Genomic DNA, 18059 nt, shown 5'->3' on the forward strand with positions numbered 1-18059 from the left:
TTCTTCTTCTTCAGATGATTACCTTCACAATTAGTGACTGAGCACCCAGGATTTAAGTTTTCAGTTTTCTTCTAAAATTACGGGTTATGCTTACTGGTGCTGGCACAACATTTTGACTTGTAAGCTTAATATTCCATGTATAGTCAAGCTTGATATTTGCAATTGTTCCTCACTGATTGCAGAACAATGTGTTGTTGCTATTTTCAAGTATGGGCAGCCCCATTTTAGGTTCCATGATTTTCAGAGCACGTCATCAGTAGTGCTGTATTATCCTTTTCCTTCTCTTACTGTTGCTGTATCTTTCACACCTTTCTTTTAAAAAATAAAATAAAAAAGTAAAAACAGGGTGACAAAGTACTACTGAACACCACCAAGGACTCCTCAGCGTCAGTGAAAGTTCTCTATAAACAGAGCACTTGAAGGGGGGGGGGGAAATAGGAGGTCCTTAGTAGTGCATGCCATAGTAAGTCCATTAGAGGCCACGGCCAAGATGCTTGCAAGGACCCAAGATAAAATCTCGACCCTTTCTCTCTCCTCTTATTTGGAAAGCCAAAGGAAGGTATGGTCTCTCCCCACCCCACCCCACCTGCAACAAGCTTCATATGAATGTTGATGGATGGTTGACTGCCTAAATGAGCCTGAAACAGGATACCACTGAGCTTTAGCAAGTTTTGCTTGAGATCCACAGCAAAGAGGAGCAAGAGGGAAATGCTTTGGTTGCCTCGAGCTTGTTATTCAAAGAAGCATCTGCTTTCTTTCCAAGTAGAGGAAAAGTGCCTGTAAGGTGATGAAGCAGGAAAGACACTGAGATTTTGGATAAGAAGCAGGTAGAAATGTAAAATGTCTCCTGTCATTTATAGCACAATGATACAGATGACATCCGATGGCGGTTTCTTTCAGTCATCTTCTCGGCACATTGGAAAGTTGACAAAAGTGAAGACATTAAACTCTATCAGTATCGAGAAGCACAAGAAAACGGCGTAAAGGACGAGCACGTAGATGCCAAGTTTCTTGTCAAGTTTCCATTTGTTTATATGGATCCCGCCAACCTGCAAGAATATGATGCATGAGTTAAACAAGTATTGGAGGAAAGAAACGCTTCAGTCTAGAAGGACCTTTCTAAATTTGCATTTCAATCACTGCACAAGGAAACTGGTGTCCATGCATTCTGATGTCAAGAGAATTTTTACCCCCTCCCCCCCACACACACCAGTAGCAGATGAGAGACTGTCATGGGTTTCTGAGTGAAGCTATGCAGTTCACAAACAGCAGGATGGGAGCAGGAGGGGAGCATCTTGTCCAATGCTCACTTGCACAGAAGGGTACGAAAGTGGCAACAGAGGAGGAGGATATGCAGAGACATAGGGCTTGGGGTGGGTCACCTGTTGTGGTGTGGACCTTGGTCAATACCCAGCCCATGATGCAGATTCTGCATGAAGCCCCAATGTTGGATAAAACCCAAAGGAAGTATATCATCATCATCATCATCACTTCAGAACCATTATTTATCTTAAATTAAAACATGTCTGGAAATTTAATTGATTAACTACAATTCATGTGATCAATCAATTAGGATTCATTTAACTGAATGACAGCCTTGAAACATGATAGCACGTTGCTCTAGTCAGGAGAGATTCGCAGCTGTCTTTAGTGTTACCTAAAATATAAAGGAAATATACCTCTTGAGATTTCATGGATTTCAATGAAGCTTTGGCATCTAAAAATACACGAATTGTGAAGTTCTCTGGAGGACCTGGCTTCTGGCATCACATTCAAATTATATAGCTGTATCACATGAAACTGACTGGATGCAGAGAATGACTAATACAATACACACTTACAGTAAGAGCTACAGATCCCAGGAGAAGGACGACAGAATAGACTAGACCTTTGCTGTTTATCTTGACCTATGAAAATCAGAAGAAGAAAAATGCAGCTGAAAACTATGCCACTGTACCTCAAGGACGCACTAACTAGCAAACTGCTGTTTTCTATGTAACGTGCATGCAAAAATAATGAACAAGGTTTAGTTCTGTATAAACAAAGTCAACAGGGAATTTTCTGCTCATTTGAAGTCAATGGGGACTGTGCTATGGACACCAGCAGAAAAGGATCTGATTAAAGAACCAGAAAGAAGCAGTGATCAGACATTTTTTTCCACAACAAAAATTAGCTTCCAACAGGAACCTGGGGTGTAATGCATCTCTGGAGAGGTGGTTTTAAGGTAGCAGGACTGCCTCTGCCACACTTAGCGCCAGTGCTGCAAGGGATGCCACAACAATGATGTAGAATGGAGTGTGAGAGGCAAGGGAGGGGTGCCAAATTTTAGCATGGCACAGGGCACTGCTGAAATTTCAGAGCCCAAAGTCCGCCTCTGATCTTTCTGTGCTTTTGACTGGGCAAAGTGAGGAGAAGATAAGGCTATATCTTTGGCAACAGCAGAGGGAGCAATCCTATTAAACCAGGAGCTGAAGACTAACGAATGAGAAACCAGTAGCAGTTGGGGAAGCTTCAACATCTAGAACCACCCTTTATATTGAGCTACCTGCCAGCAGGGCTACTTAATCAAGGCCCTTCATGGCCAACTGTCAGGGATAAGGATGTGAGTTGTAGCCCAACAACAACTGAAGGGCCAATGGTTCTCCACCCCTGCCTTGCAAGGCCCAACTCCCCAAACTATAGTGGTGTCATAGCTGGGGATCAAAGTACTTGGTCAAGAAAGATCTGGGTTGGAGAAATCAAATTATGGAATCTATGTACAGCGATCTCTCTCTCTCTCTCTCTCTCTCTCTCTCTCTCTCTCTCTCGTTTGTGTGTGTGTATCTGAATTTTTGGAGGACTAAACACTCAGTGAATCTGAACACCTAGGAATTTCAGTTAAGCAGTGCCCAGATAATGGTCTTTCAACTGTATCTGCTTCTGAAGCAAGAAGTTTAATGAGGAATGTCTAAGTTTGTATACGTACAAATGAGCCATAATTGACCACCATCGTCTGCAAGCCCCATGGCACTCCGAGGCCCACCAGAATGTCAAACACATTGCTGCCAATTGTATTGGAAACTGCCATGTCACCTAAGCCTGAAAAGGGAATAATTTCACAATTAAAATAAGCACATAGATTCATGCAATGACTGTCTTTACAACCAAGCAAGAAGTAGAGAGGACAAGTCATGTTTAGACAATAAGCTTATCACCATTCTTGCGTGTTTTATTTTTATGGTTTTCTCCTGGGACATTTGACCCTCCCCCCAAATCAGACTGATACAGTAACTCTTGTTATCAACCAAGGGCTAGATGGGCTTAGCTGTCGTGGCCTTGGGGACTATAGGCTGGTGTGCTGGAAAGTGATCTCTCTGAGAATTCTCACCAGGTTTAGAAAACAACAGTCTTCATGGCTCATAGTGTGGGAATGAGTCCCATGCCATCTGGACTGGTTCAAAACGATAGTATAGTTGTAGTTCTAAGGTATGCAAAGACTATATCTTGGAGGATTATGTGACACCCTTGGCACCTTAGTCATGTAGCTTAATAGAGTGGCATTCACTTAATCCTAATAGCTAGTACTTTTTATTTCAGCTGTAATTATTTTCTTGACTGATGATTCAAAATTGTTTCATAATTGCCAAAAGAGACCCAGTTAAAGGTCAAAAAGTTGATTTAAGATCTGCCACATTAACTCTGAGGTTGGAGTAAAAACTTGAGCATGGATTCTAGGGCTCTCCACTGATTGCTTCCCTTGACCAGTACAAAACCCAATCAGAAATGGGAAACCTATGGCCCTCCAGATGTTGTTGAACTCCAGCTCCCAGCAGCCCCATGCATCATGGTTAACAGGGATGATGGGAGATGCAGCCCAACAACATCTGGATAGTTAACTGCTGGGAGAACCTCCCCAGAACAGGCACACAAGGGGAGGAGAGGGGAGGTTATTCTGGCAGGCAAGCAGAAATGTTGCACTGACTGAACACTTGTTTTAGTATGACATGGAATCCCTCCTTTCTTTCTAGATGATCTAATATGTTCATAGCAGCAGAGATCTTATATGAAAGAAGGGGGGTACCTTGTAAAAAAAAAACTGGCTTAAAAATTGCATACGCATACCAGAACCAGTAATTTTTAACTTCTACAAAACTGCAGGTGCCCAGCAACATCTTAAAAGAGGTATTCTGTCCTTTCCCCCATGTGTATACATATACCTGCTACCCAATTAATCAAGAGCACCTATTTAGTTAATGAAAAGTATTTATTTGATTAATACAAGTGATTAACCATTGCAACCCTATTTTAGCCGCACATTGCTTTTCAAACAGGGTCAAACCCATTTGTGTATATCATACGCAAGAGAATTGCTTGAATGTGTTGAGAACACATGCCCCATTTCCCTGAAACCGATGCAGACCATACCTTGTCTTGCTACTATTAAACTGGCCATACAGTCTGGCACACTGGTTCCTGCAGCTAGGAAGGTAATGCCCATGATAACATCAGGGATCCCCAGAGTGTAACCAATCACCGTAACCTACGCGACAAAGGAAAACACAGTAGTTGAAAACAATAGAGAAGCCTCTTTTTTGGCGGCCCTGCGTTCACGCTAAGAATTGTGACTCACAGGATACTTTAACTCCTTAAGTGTGTGGGAGTTAAAGTGAATCAAACACACAAACATGAGGATTTCAGTAATGGAACTAAATTGCAGCAATAATCTGCCTAACCACGTAGAACAACAGCAGCAAAAAGGTGCTTTTGCAGAAAACAGGGATCATCCACAAGAGGACAGCTGTGTGGTGTGTTCCTTTGTGTACCTCCCATTCATTTAATAGAAATTGACATTCCCAGTGCCTGTGTGAGGCATCAAAAAGCATGCGAAGTGGCAGTCTGTACATAAGCTGCCTGGGATAGTTCAACTATGCAGCCCTTGGGTTCTATCCTAAATACCTATATATTTCTCCTCCAATGGGCACGACTCTTTGCTGCTGATTTAACACAGCAGGAAAACCATAGAATGCCAGGCCACGATACATTTAAAGTACTATTATACCACTGTGAACAGTCATGGCTTCCCCCAAAGCATATTGGGAGCTGTGTAGTTTGTTAAGGTTGCTGAGAGTTGTGAGGAGAAACCTATTCAGAGAGCCACAGTTCCCAGGCAGGATTCAACAAACAACCCCTCTTCCCCAGGGAACTCTGAGAATTGTAGCTCTGTGAGAGGAATAGGTGTCTCATAACATCTCTCAACACCCAAACTACAGCTCCCAGGATGCTTTGGGGGGAAGCCATGACAGCTAAAGTAGCATAACAGGGCTTTAGCTGAATAGTGCAGATGGGACCCCCAATGTGGTGTGGTGGTTGCAGCAGGCAGACAGGTGAAAAGTGGGCAGAGCAATAGGTGTGTCTCTTACCTTTGTGCATTAGAGTAATTTCCAGCCAATCAGAGGCTTACTCACAGACACACAGAGACAAAGCAAGAAGCATTGTTATGGTTCGAGGACACATTCCGCTGGGCAAAAGCCCTTTTGAGAAGGGCACAGAGCAGGACGAGTAAGGTGTTGTGGTCTGGGGAGAGGGGAATTTGCCTGATGAGAGTCCCAGGAGCGGGGTAGAGACTTGAGAGGACCTCATATGGCCCTGGGCCTGAGCTACTATAGAAGACTAGAACTAGGAAAACTGAGGCTACCCAGCTCAACCCTAAAGCTACCTGGGTGATCTCGGACCAACCACCATAGCTCAGTCCAACATGCCTCACAGGCTTGTTGTGAAGGTAAAATTAGCAAGTGAGAACAATGTATGTGCATTCTTTGGAGGAAAGGCAAAATAAAAATGTGATGCATAAACTTGTTTTAAAATAATTAAATGGTGGTGGTAAGATGGAAGTTCAGTTGCCTATGTGTTTTTTTAAACAAATGACCATAAAATATAATGAAGGCTACAAAACTATATAGTAAATATGTAGATGCTACACACACAATTTGCCCCATAGTTGTCACTGGCCAAATTTGTTTTGCAGTTTACAGAACCCAACAAAGAAATGTCCCTGTTTGTGTGAGCAGAGATGATAATGGGATGAGTGCATATCATGGCCAATGGTGCCTCTATCACGTCATCTATTCCCTACCTCCTGTGTTGGTATGTGGAGTTATTCCTTACTGGAACCTGCATTCTGAACTGTATTTCAAAATAAATCTTCATGTGAAAAAGTGTCTTTGCACTCACCAGCCACACCATAAAGTAGGAAAACACAGCAATCCACAGGGTGGATAAGAGAAACGTCAGCATGAAAAAATTCTCCCATCGTGGTTTGCTGCAGTTTGGGATGGTGAAAAAGAGGAGGATTATCAGCGGCCAGGTCAGTAACCACTTGACTTTGTCCATTTTTCCTTCTGAAAAAACGAGAAAGGGAAAAGGAGCAATTTAAATATCGGTACTTAAACATAAAACGTGAGCACATTGGATAATTTTATACACACACACACACACACACACACACCAACATGCAATTTATTGGTGCCCATATGGTACTACAGCAACTGTTCAGAATAAAATGAGATGCCAACAAAAACATGGCCCTGATCCCTACTCCATCCTCCACATTAGCATTATCAACCACATTCTTTCCTCATGTCTACTTTGGCCTTTATTATGCATGTACAGAAAACATGGGTTCTGTCAGTGGAAGCCATGTGCAGTGGAAAACCCCTCAGCCTTGATCCACAAGAAGCCACAAAACAGATCATACCCATGAAGCAGTTTGTCTGTTGCACTAGATAGTTGGTGCTGCAGCTGTGGGGTTTTTTTTTTTTTTTTTAATTCATCTGAACTCAGAACTGACAAAACATCTTAGCAGAAAATACTATAATGCACTGGGCTAACAATGCTTGAATGCACCGTAAAAGTTAGTGGAGAAAGATTGGCCACCAGTAGCATGGTGGGATGGAGAGACATGACCTCCGGTCCGTTGCACTGCTGCAGTTTCGTTGTAGGAGGAGGCATGAGGTGGCAGCAGAGTGCAATTGTACCAGCGGAGTCAATGCAATGCTCCTGGCCACTGCGTTTGCACTGCGGTGCCCTCCCCACTGCCTCCACCCTCACCCTCCTGGTAAGAAACAATGACTTACCTGCCACGAGATCAGGCAAAGTGTCTCTGCTCCACCATGCCATTTACTAGTGCTGTCAATACCAGGGAAAATGCTAGTGTGAAAGCAAACTAAGATACAGTCATGCTGCTAGAGTGGCCAGATGCAACAAGGCTCCTGCAGCTTCAATAGTTTTGTAAACAAGGAGATTCCAGCAGTAATAGCCCTGTCCTCTTTTTCACCGACATGATGCTTGAGTTAGGCCCCAAACAGAGATTTGAATCCAAGTCTCTCCAGTCCTAGTCTAATGCTCTGTCAATTCTACCACATTGCCTAGTAAACCCTTGAATTCTTAACTGATCCATTGTGCCTTTGTAGTCTGAAGCATAAGAGCTGCTGGTCACATAGTTCTGTCACTGATTACCAGTGATGTTCAAGGAACCTTTCAAATTGCTCTTGGGATCACAATGAGTAGCACAGACTAGGAAAGGAGAACTGCTTATCCTAGAACCTTCACTTATGACAATTTAACCTACGGTAACATCTGAAAACCCCTATTTCTTCCTAAAAACAACCACCCATTACAGAAATTCAAATGTCTAGTTTGGCCTTGAGATGTTACAGACCAAAGGGGAGTGGGGTAAACATACAGGGCTGTATCCTGCAAAGTCATCTTGTAAACACAAGGACTTCTGCTTGTACAACAGGAGCTCCTCTACCTTTCCTCTCTCCATGTGTCCCTACCCTAACCCAATTTTTTTTCCAGAAGGTTGGTGGAAAACAGAGAACAGATTTTTTTGCGGGGGGGGGGGATGCATGGGGAGAGGAGAGGGAAAGGAATCCTCATTGTGCATGCAGAAGTCCTGGAATATCAACAAAATCCAACAGCGGGAGAACAGATACTAAAAAAACAACTCGTGATTTTATGCCACAGGTCTCCAGGGCTCTTACGTAAACCCTTGAATTCTTAACTGATCCATTGTGCCTTTGTAGTCTGAAGCATAAGAGCTGCTGGTCAGTGCGGTCAGCTGTACACCAACTATTGTAAGGGGTGTTCTTTAAAAAGAAGAAGCTGAATAAACAAATTAAAATTAAGCTAGTAGCTAAACCAGCAGTTCTATTCTTAATTCAGAACACTATGCCTTACAGGATGTAAGAAGTTCTGTTTGTTCATTTCTCTCTCACTCTTTTTTTTAATGCAGGTTGCATTTCTGTCTGTCTGTCTGTCTATCTATCTATCTATCTATCTATCTATCTATCTAGAACATAAGAGCCTGCTGGATGAGACCAATGGCTCATCTAGCCCTTCATACTGTTCTCACAGTGGCTGATCAGATGCCTGTGGGAAAACAGCAAGCAGGATTTGAGCACAAGAGAACTCTCCCATCCTTTGGTTACCAGCGACTAGTAATGATGATTATGATGTTCAGAGAGCTAAACAAATCCCAAAAGGGGAGAGGAGGGAAGAGCCATTACGATTGTGACTATAATTTACATTTGCCAGTCAATTTATTAAAAAAGAAAAGGTTCCAGAGTGACTTAACAAGATATGAGCAATGTAATTCACTAGCTACATATTGAATATAGATCAAAGACTATACTGTATGAGTTTTCCAACGAAACACAGAGAGTAGAACACAAATTGGAGCATAGCTAAACCAACAGCCAAAAACCACAGATTGGTTTTAAGCTGTTGTTAGCAATTTCTTCTAACCCCGAGGTTCTTGTTTTGTGTCTTCATAACACTTCACGGCAGCCATTTGTCCTTAGGGCTGGATGAACTGGGTCCGATTAAAGTCAGGAAGTAGAAGGCATAAATATTTGACCCAATGGGCACAATTTGCTGCGGGTGCCCCATTAAAATAATTTCTGGGTGGGTATGTTGCAGCAGAAACAACAAAGAACCCTGTGGCGTCTGATGAAGTATTGTAGGTTCTGGTCCACGGAAACCAATACAGTACAGCAGATGTAAAATCTAGCTACTTCCACGATCTGAACCATTTGATGACCCTCCCCCTCTCAAGGTATCACTCTTCATTTTTTTAAAAAAAAAATCTACAGCAAATTGCATCTAATTTATCTGAAGGGGTTTCAAGGAAGGGAACATGTGGGTGCAATATTGCAACTTCAGCATTTAAAGGGGAGGGGGAACCTGAAGCCTGCAATTCTTGAAGAAAGAAGCATGGATTTGCAGGAAATAGTCTGAATGTACCCTGTAAGACTCATCCATATGCCACAATCAGTCTCTGGGGCATATCTTCACATAAATGTACGAGCATTCTATAGCACTTTAGCTGCCTTGGCTTCCTATCCTGGGGTGTGTTTTTTTAGTTTGCTGAGAAAGCTGAGAATTCTCTTTGCCATCTTCATATAACTGCACTTTCCTGGGCTGCCTGGGAAGAGGAGTTGTTTATTAAATCAGTTTTTGATTCAGATATTCCCTTTGTGCACATTTCCTAACCCAAAATACTAAGACCACTTGCAATGGCAACAAATCTAAGATATCGTTTCTGGAAATATAAAGCTGATAAGGAATAAGGTAAAGGTACCCCTGACCATTAGGTCCAGTCGCAGATGACTCTGGGGTTGTGGCGCTCATCTCGGTCTATAAGCCGAGGGAGCTGGCATTTGACCGCAGACAGCTTCCGGGTCTTGTGGCCAGAATGACTAAGCCGCTTCTGGAGAACCAGAGCAGCGCAAGAAAACACTGTTTACCTTCCCACCGGAGTGGTACCTATTTATCTACTTGCACTTTGACATGCTTTCAAACTGCTAGGTTGGCAGGAGCAGGGACCGAGCAACAGGAGCTCACCCTGTTGCGGGGATTCAAACCACCAACCTTCTGATCTGCAAGCCCTAGGCTCTGGGATTTAGACCACAGTGCCACCCGCGTCCCTCTGATAAGGAATACGACTTCACATTAAGAAGACCAAATATTCACTCACTGAGATCATAACTTGGAGACTACTTTTATTGCAGCCAAACAATTCCAAACATGTGTATAAGATTCACTTGTGTACAGATGAAAAGTTTGCCTTGCATACTATCCCTGGCCCCTGGGTGAGCACACGTTAATGAACACCGCTCCCTGGAGTCCCCAAATGGTAGACGACTCAAGTAGGCAACTTGAATATACCTATTCTCCTTTTTGCTGGGCCAACCAGTAAAGGAGAGTGGGGAAACGACATAACTGGTGATCAAAGGAAAAGGAGAAGAGCTGGCTCTCAGTGGCAGAGCACATGCTTTTGATGCAGAAGGACCCTTGTTTAATACCCAGTATCTCCAGGTTGGGCTGGTAAAGACCCTTGCCTGAAACCCTGGCCTGAGCCACTGCTAGTCAGTGTAGACAATACTGAGCTAGATGGACCAATGGTCCGGTTCAGCTTTTCATGTTCTTAGAGCTGGAAGTGAGAGGAACTGGCTGGCTGGAGGGTGGTGGTGATAGTTTGGAAGCTGAATGCCATGGCTGGTTCCATGTGGCAAAGCGATCTTGCTCACCCATTCATTCTGTAATACAATTGAGATTTACCTGGTGGTGAAAACGGAGACAGGTTGATATGTTCATGCTCTTCTTCTTGGTTATCAACATGGATAGCCCCATTTTCGATATTCTCATGCTTCCCATTCTGGATCAGCTTGCCATTGGCAGCATGAATTAGTCGCTGGCGCTAGAAGACATGTGAACCAAATCCAGTGAATACACCATTTCTGAAGTGTTTCCTAATCTTATTTGTTTTTGATTGTTGTATATAATTTTGCCATAAAGTACTCCCTCCCCCCATGTCATCTTTGAGCAATTCTGGTTTTAGAATTCATCAGTTAGCCATTTCTGGTCCTCTATGGTCAGATCCAAAGATTTATTCTGGCATATTTTCAGCACATGTGTGGTCTTATTTTTTTCTTTCAGGCTGAAAATCCTGTTGATATATATGAAATGCTGCTGCCAAAGTTATTTCTATATAATTTTAAGTTTTCCTCTTGCATCAACATAAATAATATCAAGAACCATAAAAATTTATTCCTTCCCTTGAGCTCCAATAGAACATTGGAAATGCAGAAAAGAAAGATTTCTCAATAACTGGAGAGGTAGCACATTGATAAAATATATAGAGAAGAATATTTAATACGCCTACAGTGAAGGTGTAAAGTCTCAGACAAGAACTGGGGAGACTCAGGTTCAAAACTCCCTTGCAACCATGAAGGTCACTATCTCAGCTTAACCTACCCTCACAGGGTTGTTGTGAGGATAAAATATGAGTGAGAGGGGGAGAGAATCATGTATGCTGCCTTTGGAGGAAAGGTGAACTACTATTTTTTAAATAAATACAGTGAGATGGGATCTTCTGTATGCTACAAAAAGGGCATCTAGGTTAACAAGAAATCAGATGAGCTGCCTATCTTCATCTGGTCCATATTTTTGCCATCACTAGAAGTGCACTTTAAAATGCCCTCCTGTTTATCTTGCCTAGACCAGGGCTAGGGAGTCAGTGGCTCACCAGATGTTGTTGGCAAGTGGCCAATGGTCAGAAACAATGAGCCTAGACATTATCACTGGAAAAAAGAGCCCAAATCCAGTTCAGTATTACTTATGAAGTCGTTGCTTGCTTAAGCTGTCACACATCTTCATTCTTAACCACACAAAAATAGAAAGAGGCCTGCTGGATATGACAAAGGGTTAATCTAGTCCAGGGTTTCCCAAACTCAAGTCTCCAGCTGGTTTCTGGGACTACAACTCCCACCATCCCTTGCTAGCAGGACCAGTGGTCAGGTATGATGGGAACTGTAGTCCCAAAACAGCTGGCGATCCAAGTTTGGGAAACCCTGATCTAGTCCAACATCCTGTTTCCACACTGTGGTCAGCTGAATGCTTCTGTCAAGGCAAGAGAAGTCTCCCATTGCTGCTCCCCAGCATACTGCCTCTGGACAGAAAGGTTCTGTACACTTTTGCAGCTAATATTCACTGATAGATCTTTCCCTTACAGATTTATCTAATGCCTTTTAAAAAGCTACCTAAGTAAGGTGGTGGCTGCCACCACATCCATGTGTGAAGAAGTATTTCAGGACTGCAGCTTGTGTGAACGAGTATTTCAGACAATGAAATATGGAACCGCAACAAATTACATGCATTTGTTCCCTTGTTGCCTTTTTCACCCCTATCCCTCCTCTTTCCAATTCTCTCCTCGCTGTAAAACTTTAGTAGATTGTGAATGCCTTTGGGCAAAGTACTTTCCAAATAAATTATTCCGTAAACCATCATATACATTGACCGCTGCATAAACAATACATAACAGTGATGCAATGAACTGCGAAAAATTTAAAAAAAATGATTGAGTAAGCGCTTTAATTATTCCCGCCCTTGCAGACTCACCTCATTAATAATAATCCTGCTTGCCATCCGTAGCCTGGTTCTCGGCCCAAATTTGTTTGTAATCATTATTCGCAAGCCAGCTTCAGGGAAACGATATTTTGGAGGACTGGAACAAATGATCTCATCGACCATCACAACGGAGTTTCGGCCATACTGTTGCGTTCCCTTCACTATTGACCACAATGCCAATGGTTAGCTATACAATTTGCTTCCTTTTCTGTGCCTGCCTCTGCCCTTACTTGCCCCTTAATGGCTCTTATAGGTTGCTGAAGTGTAATGTCACCTGGAGCCTTAAAAATCGTAAATCAGCAAAATTAGGTAGTACGTCAACAATGCCATTTTATGCTGCAGTTGTGTGGAAAGAGATTGGGTATGTGTGGAAACAGGCAGGTTTACCCTTTGCACTTTACCTTGACACACTAATCTCCTTCATTAATTTAATCAACTGCTTAATAATTTGTCGGTTATAACATAAGCTTATTGTATAGCACCTACTGAATTTCATGCGGTAAATTTATAATCAAGGCTGCAATCTATCCCAAGTTCCATCTCATTGATCTTAACAGAAACAGTTAGCATGTGCTCACCTCTCTGCCATCAGAATTAATTGGTCTTAAAAGTGCATAACTTGTCTGGAATACGTATCATCATAATAAATAACTCATTATAACAGGTTGGATTCACACTTGCCCTTTCATAGGAGGCAATATTCACCAATTACCCCTCCCGCCCGTTGCTCTCAGTGCCAACTACCATGCTGTTCCTAGATTGTCCCCCCCCCCCGACACTCGAGCAGAGATTTTTAGGGGACACAGGGGGCTGCAAGAGGAAAGGAGGGGAATATCTGAAAATCCCCTCCCCCATTTCTGTCAGCAGGACAACATGGAGAGTAGTGTGGGAGTAGTTCTGAACACACATAGTGGGTCCAACCCAATAACAACACTAAAATGTCAATCACTGCTGAGACAGAGAAGACAGCTCCTCAAAAATGTGTATTACTATTCAACAAAAGAATGAGCAAGTTTGTAGCCTGTTCATTGCCCTAGCAACCAAATGATTTAATCCTTTCAGCCTCAAGTATGATTTTAGAAGGTGCTTTTGTCTTCACTGTAACTTTTCAGGTTACTGTGCTGCTTAGCAAAGACTTGTTTCGATGGATTTGCGACAGTTTATATATAAATGGGAGCTTTAAGCTATCCTTAACTTTGCTACTAAACCAGAGGGGTCAGGGGGACATGCAGCCCTGAGAATTAATAAAAGGAACACATAATAAATGCATGCAAGTATTAACAACAAATGCAACCAGCTGGACATAGCAAGTGTAGCAAGGCTTAGCAGACAGGAGACATGTGGTGTTAGAAAACACATTGCAATGAAGTAAAATAGAAACCCCAGAGAAAAAGGGGATGTGGACAATGGGGAAGGGAAAGAATGGAGGGGCAATATCATTCTTTATTGCCTCACTTATCAAGTTGGATAAATATATACATATACATTTACAGCAGGTTACTTACATTAGCAGGAACAGGAAAATTTAGTCAACAGGAAAATGAAATAAACAAATGAGTCATTAGTGTAGAATTTCAGTTCAAAAGCACTGGAGATCAGGGAAAACATTCAACTCAAACAAAAGAATAACAGAAGAACCCTCAACAAATCTCGCACCTGGTGATCACATGCCTGTTATCTAAAACAGATGAAGACTGGTGAGAGAGGTGTGGAAGGGGTCAAAACTAACATTTAGTTTCAGACTATATCAGGCGATCACCTGAAGCATCTCCCAAGGCTGAGCTCAGATGACCGGCCCCTGCCCCCTGCTTACACAATTCTGTACTGAACTGGGCCCCCCAGTGTATTCGTTTAAAACAGATGTAGGTGGTCCGAGAGAGAGAGAGAGAGAGAGAGAGAGAGAGAGAGAGAGAGAGAGAGTATCAACACCTGCCCAATGACATGGTGAGTGGGCATATACCAAGATCACCACCTCCTTCATTCACCCGAGGCATGTGTAGGAAGCAAAAGGTGTGGATAACCTAATCAAGGGCTGGGTTTTCAAATGTGTATCAAGTAACTTTGTGGAAGGTAAGATGTAGAATTAATCAAGACTGAAAGCAGCATGTTTGAGGATGAGCACGAACGACTCCGGACTGAGAAAAACTACACCTTTGTGCTGCAAATAGGTTGGTGGGTATGAAGTCTAAGTTAACTGAACCCGGGCTGCATTGAAAAGTTAGTCATGCCCATCAAGGGTCAGCAGAACCAGGCACTCCGGGGGTCACCCTGAATCTGCTGCAGTGAAGAGCTACGTTCACTAATAGAGGAGTGCCCCTGGAGGGTGTCTTGCCCAAGGGCCTCCAAAACCTGGAGGCAACACTAGTCATGCCTGCGTGAAGCCCCATTAATTTCAGTGGGGAATTAAGTACAACTCATTCTTTCTTTCTGGATCAAGCGCAATGACTGCCGTAGGTGCTGGAAGGTACTCTTCAGGAATCTGGTTAAAGACAGTGTGGGGAACCTTGGGTCCTCCACCTATAAGTCTGAACTACAACTCCCATCATCCCTCACCATTGCCCATGCTTGTAGGGGCTGACGGGACTTGCAGTTCAACATCCAGAGGTCCAAAGGTTCACCTCCAGTGTTAAAGTCTCCCATCAGGTGGTTAAACCAGAATATACGAGCTGGAAGTGCCTGGTTCAAATGCCAGCTGAGCCATGAACTTAACATAGATGGCCTTAGGCATGCCACTATCTTAGCTGTAGCCACAATACCTTTAATAAGGATGGAAATATTGTTCTATCTATCTAATGGAATTGTTGCAGGCATTACTGAGAATAATCCATGAGAAGCACTTGAGCACTTAGGCAAAAGTGCTACACAAGTACTAAGTGCCATTAAGTATGATTATTATCAAGAGCAAGAGACAGCCACAGATGCTTATCAATGGATTTTAGTGGAATAAGAAGTCACAGCATTTTTTAAAGAGCTAATCTTACTAAGGAAGCCTCTCTCGGGTGAAGCACATTATCAAAAGCAACACAGAAGCATCAATGCAGTTGCTACAGAACTTGCTTGAGGAGCCCCAATGAGACTGAGGAATGAGCATTGAAGTACCTGGGAGGATATACAAGGATGGAGGCTGTACTATACGTATAGAGGCATCAAGGTCCTGGGTTCTGGACCCAGGAAGACTTGGCTGTGGCTGGACGAATCTGTCAATTTGAGCTTCTCATTTTTCCAGTCTTAAGTTCCTTGCACAGCAGTTTGCAATTTTCTTAAAAAGTCCTCATGAAAACTCACCAGCATTGTATTGCAAATTTCTCCTAACACACACATTTTACAAACGTTTTTTCCTAATATGCACATTTTGTACCAAGCAGTTTTCACTAGCATAATGCATTATTGAATGTTATTTTAACTGATATATGTATTTTTATGTACACTGTATCCTAGTAAATGCATTTTTGTACACATTACTTGGCTGGAGAAGTGCCCTGCAAATTTCAGACATATATGAAATTCGAAAGATGGCTGTGTTTCAGTCCTTGTACTGTTTTGGAAAGTGCAAATTAATTAAGTTTTTATTTAAATGCAAGCTGAATCATATTCCTCCACCATCACCAACTTCATCTTAACTGCAAACACAGCACATTACTCTTCTGCTTATAGCAAGTCCTCTGGCTTTGTTGCTTCAAACTGATTCTCTTTGCCCCTTGAGATTATACATCAGCACCAAGCCATGGGTACCAAGGAAACCAGGGTGCTGGTGGCATAAATCTCAGCAGGATGAGATGGAACTTCTCAGGTGGAGAAGATGGGAAAGCCTGGAAGGGAGAGCTGAAGGATAGGCAGGCACAGAGACTGGTGAACAGGAAAAGAAGATAGGATGTGCTGAGGCTTGGAATGTATTTGAAGAGCTTTGTAGATGGGAATAGGGGAAAGAATCTGTCTGTTGCTTAAAGAAAAGACCCAGGCCTGACCCAAAAGCATTTATAGCCAAGCCAGGCTAGGGGGAACAAATGTGCTGCCTTTGTGGGTGGAGTTGGGACCTGGGAGAACAATGCACTTGTTTCCACCAACTCGCTGCAGTCTCAAGTGGATTTGCCCCACGGTGCACTGCAACACAGGTTTCAAGGTTGAGTAGAGTGTTGAGCACATATTGCATTTTACCCCTTGGCTGTTCCACTAAGAGGTGAGCTGCAGTATACCCTGAAGTAGTCCTTTCTAGGAGGTCATTCCCCAGGAGGAAGCAAGCATCTGCCATGGGTAGCTACAACCTTCTAGAGTAAAGTGAGGCAGGGGAAACGAGAATTACTTCTGGTAAAAGTGCTACAAAAATATATAATGTCCTCTTCTGCATAGGTAGAAGTCCTGTCCTTTTTCCTTCTGAGCACCCTGGTCCAGGGATTTCCAAACTGTGGTCTGTGGACCATTGGTGGTCCACCAGCTTCATCCAGGTGGTCTGCAGATTTGTGCTTGAAGGTGGGAGATTGCACATCTATAGCACTGAATATTCAAATTGATTTTTTATTGTACTTTTATTGAATTCTTATAATTCAGATTGTAATACAATATATAAAAAAATTACAATTGGTACAATGGGCAGAAACATCATTAAGTGGTCTGCCAAGACCCTCAGCAATTTTCAAGTGGTCCATGGGTGGTGCTGGAGTTTGGGAACCACTGCCCCAATTGATTTGGGTAAGTTGTATCAGACAAAGTGGGCTCTATCCCAGGGAAATCTATGGTACAGCAAGTCTGTTAATCTTTTAGAGTGCCACATATCTCTGTGTTGTTTTTGCCGAAAAAGATAAATGCCACCCTCTGGAATGTGAGTAAGTTGTTGAAGCGGCTGACCTCTATTCCACACAATTCCATGCCCTAATGTATTTAATCACTATTGGGTTTCTTTTGACTAGCTAGAAATCAAAGCCAAGCTGTGGACCATCACAATAAAAACCAGGGGGCCCAGCGACCATGTTATTACTGTCAAAACATGGACATTAGCAGCAAAGGTACAAATCTTCGCTTCTTGCGTAGAAGGCTTGTCTCTGAAATTGGATTTTCCTCTGGGTGAAAAGCTCTCTATATATGAGAATCCAGTAATAGAAGCTTTTATGTTTTTTTCCAGTCGAAGCTCTTGGAAGCAATAAAAGTTACAAGCTTCAAAGGCCGCTCAGCAGTCTGTGAACCTCCCTTTTATCTGCACCCTCAAGTAATAGAATTCCCACCATCAGGATGTAGAATGCATTGGGTAGAGAGCAGGTGTTCTTTGTTAGAAAATAATCAGAACTTGCACTCATACACTGGAGAAGATTAAGGTGAGATCTGAGCCCCACTGACCCAAGAGAGGTGTTAACCAAGGACCTGGGCAGCTTTGCTGGAGGCTGTGCTCAAAGCTACAAGTAGGGCATGTTTCAGCAGCCAGGGCAACAGAAAGATGTGGCATATTTCAGCTAGCAGCAAAAAGGCTGCCTGGAGGCAGTTAGTTGTGCAGAGGGGAGGTCAAATGAAGGCAAGCTATTGTGCAGCTTTAACATGGCAAATAGCTTCATTCTGGCTCAGTTTGCACAGTGCTCTTACAACAGACAATGCTAGATGGATAATCACACTGTATTAACATTCCC

General features: G+C 42.8%; 1 protein-coding gene across 2 annotated transcripts in view; it reads right to left on the reverse strand.

Moving 5' to 3' along the window:
* The window catches only part of SLC24A4 (solute carrier family 24 member 4), a 102459-nt gene continuing 84400 nt past the window's right edge, over window positions 1-18059 (reverse strand). For both annotated transcript variants that reach the window (XM_033140859.1, XM_033140851.1), the window contains exons 11-17: window positions 12439-12608; window positions 10600-10738; window positions 6211-6377; window positions 4405-4519; window positions 2966-3078; window positions 1842-1907; window positions 1-1049 (exon numbers count right to left, since the gene is read on the reverse strand). In XM_033140859.1, the coding sequence (XP_032996750.1) occupies window positions 897-1049; window positions 1842-1907; window positions 2966-3078; window positions 4405-4519; window positions 6211-6377; window positions 10600-10738; window positions 12439-12608 (923 nt within the window). In that variant the 3' untranslated portion in view covers window positions 1-896. The remainder of the gene's footprint in view (window positions 1050-1841; window positions 1908-2965; window positions 3079-4404; window positions 4520-6210; window positions 6378-10599; window positions 10739-12438; window positions 12609-18059) is intronic.

This window comes from Lacerta agilis, chromosome 1, assembly GCF_009819535.1.
Source record: "Lacerta agilis isolate rLacAgi1 chromosome 1, rLacAgi1.pri, whole genome shotgun sequence".
Classification (NCBI taxonomy): domain Eukaryota; kingdom Metazoa; phylum Chordata; class Lepidosauria; order Squamata; family Lacertidae; genus Lacerta; species Lacerta agilis.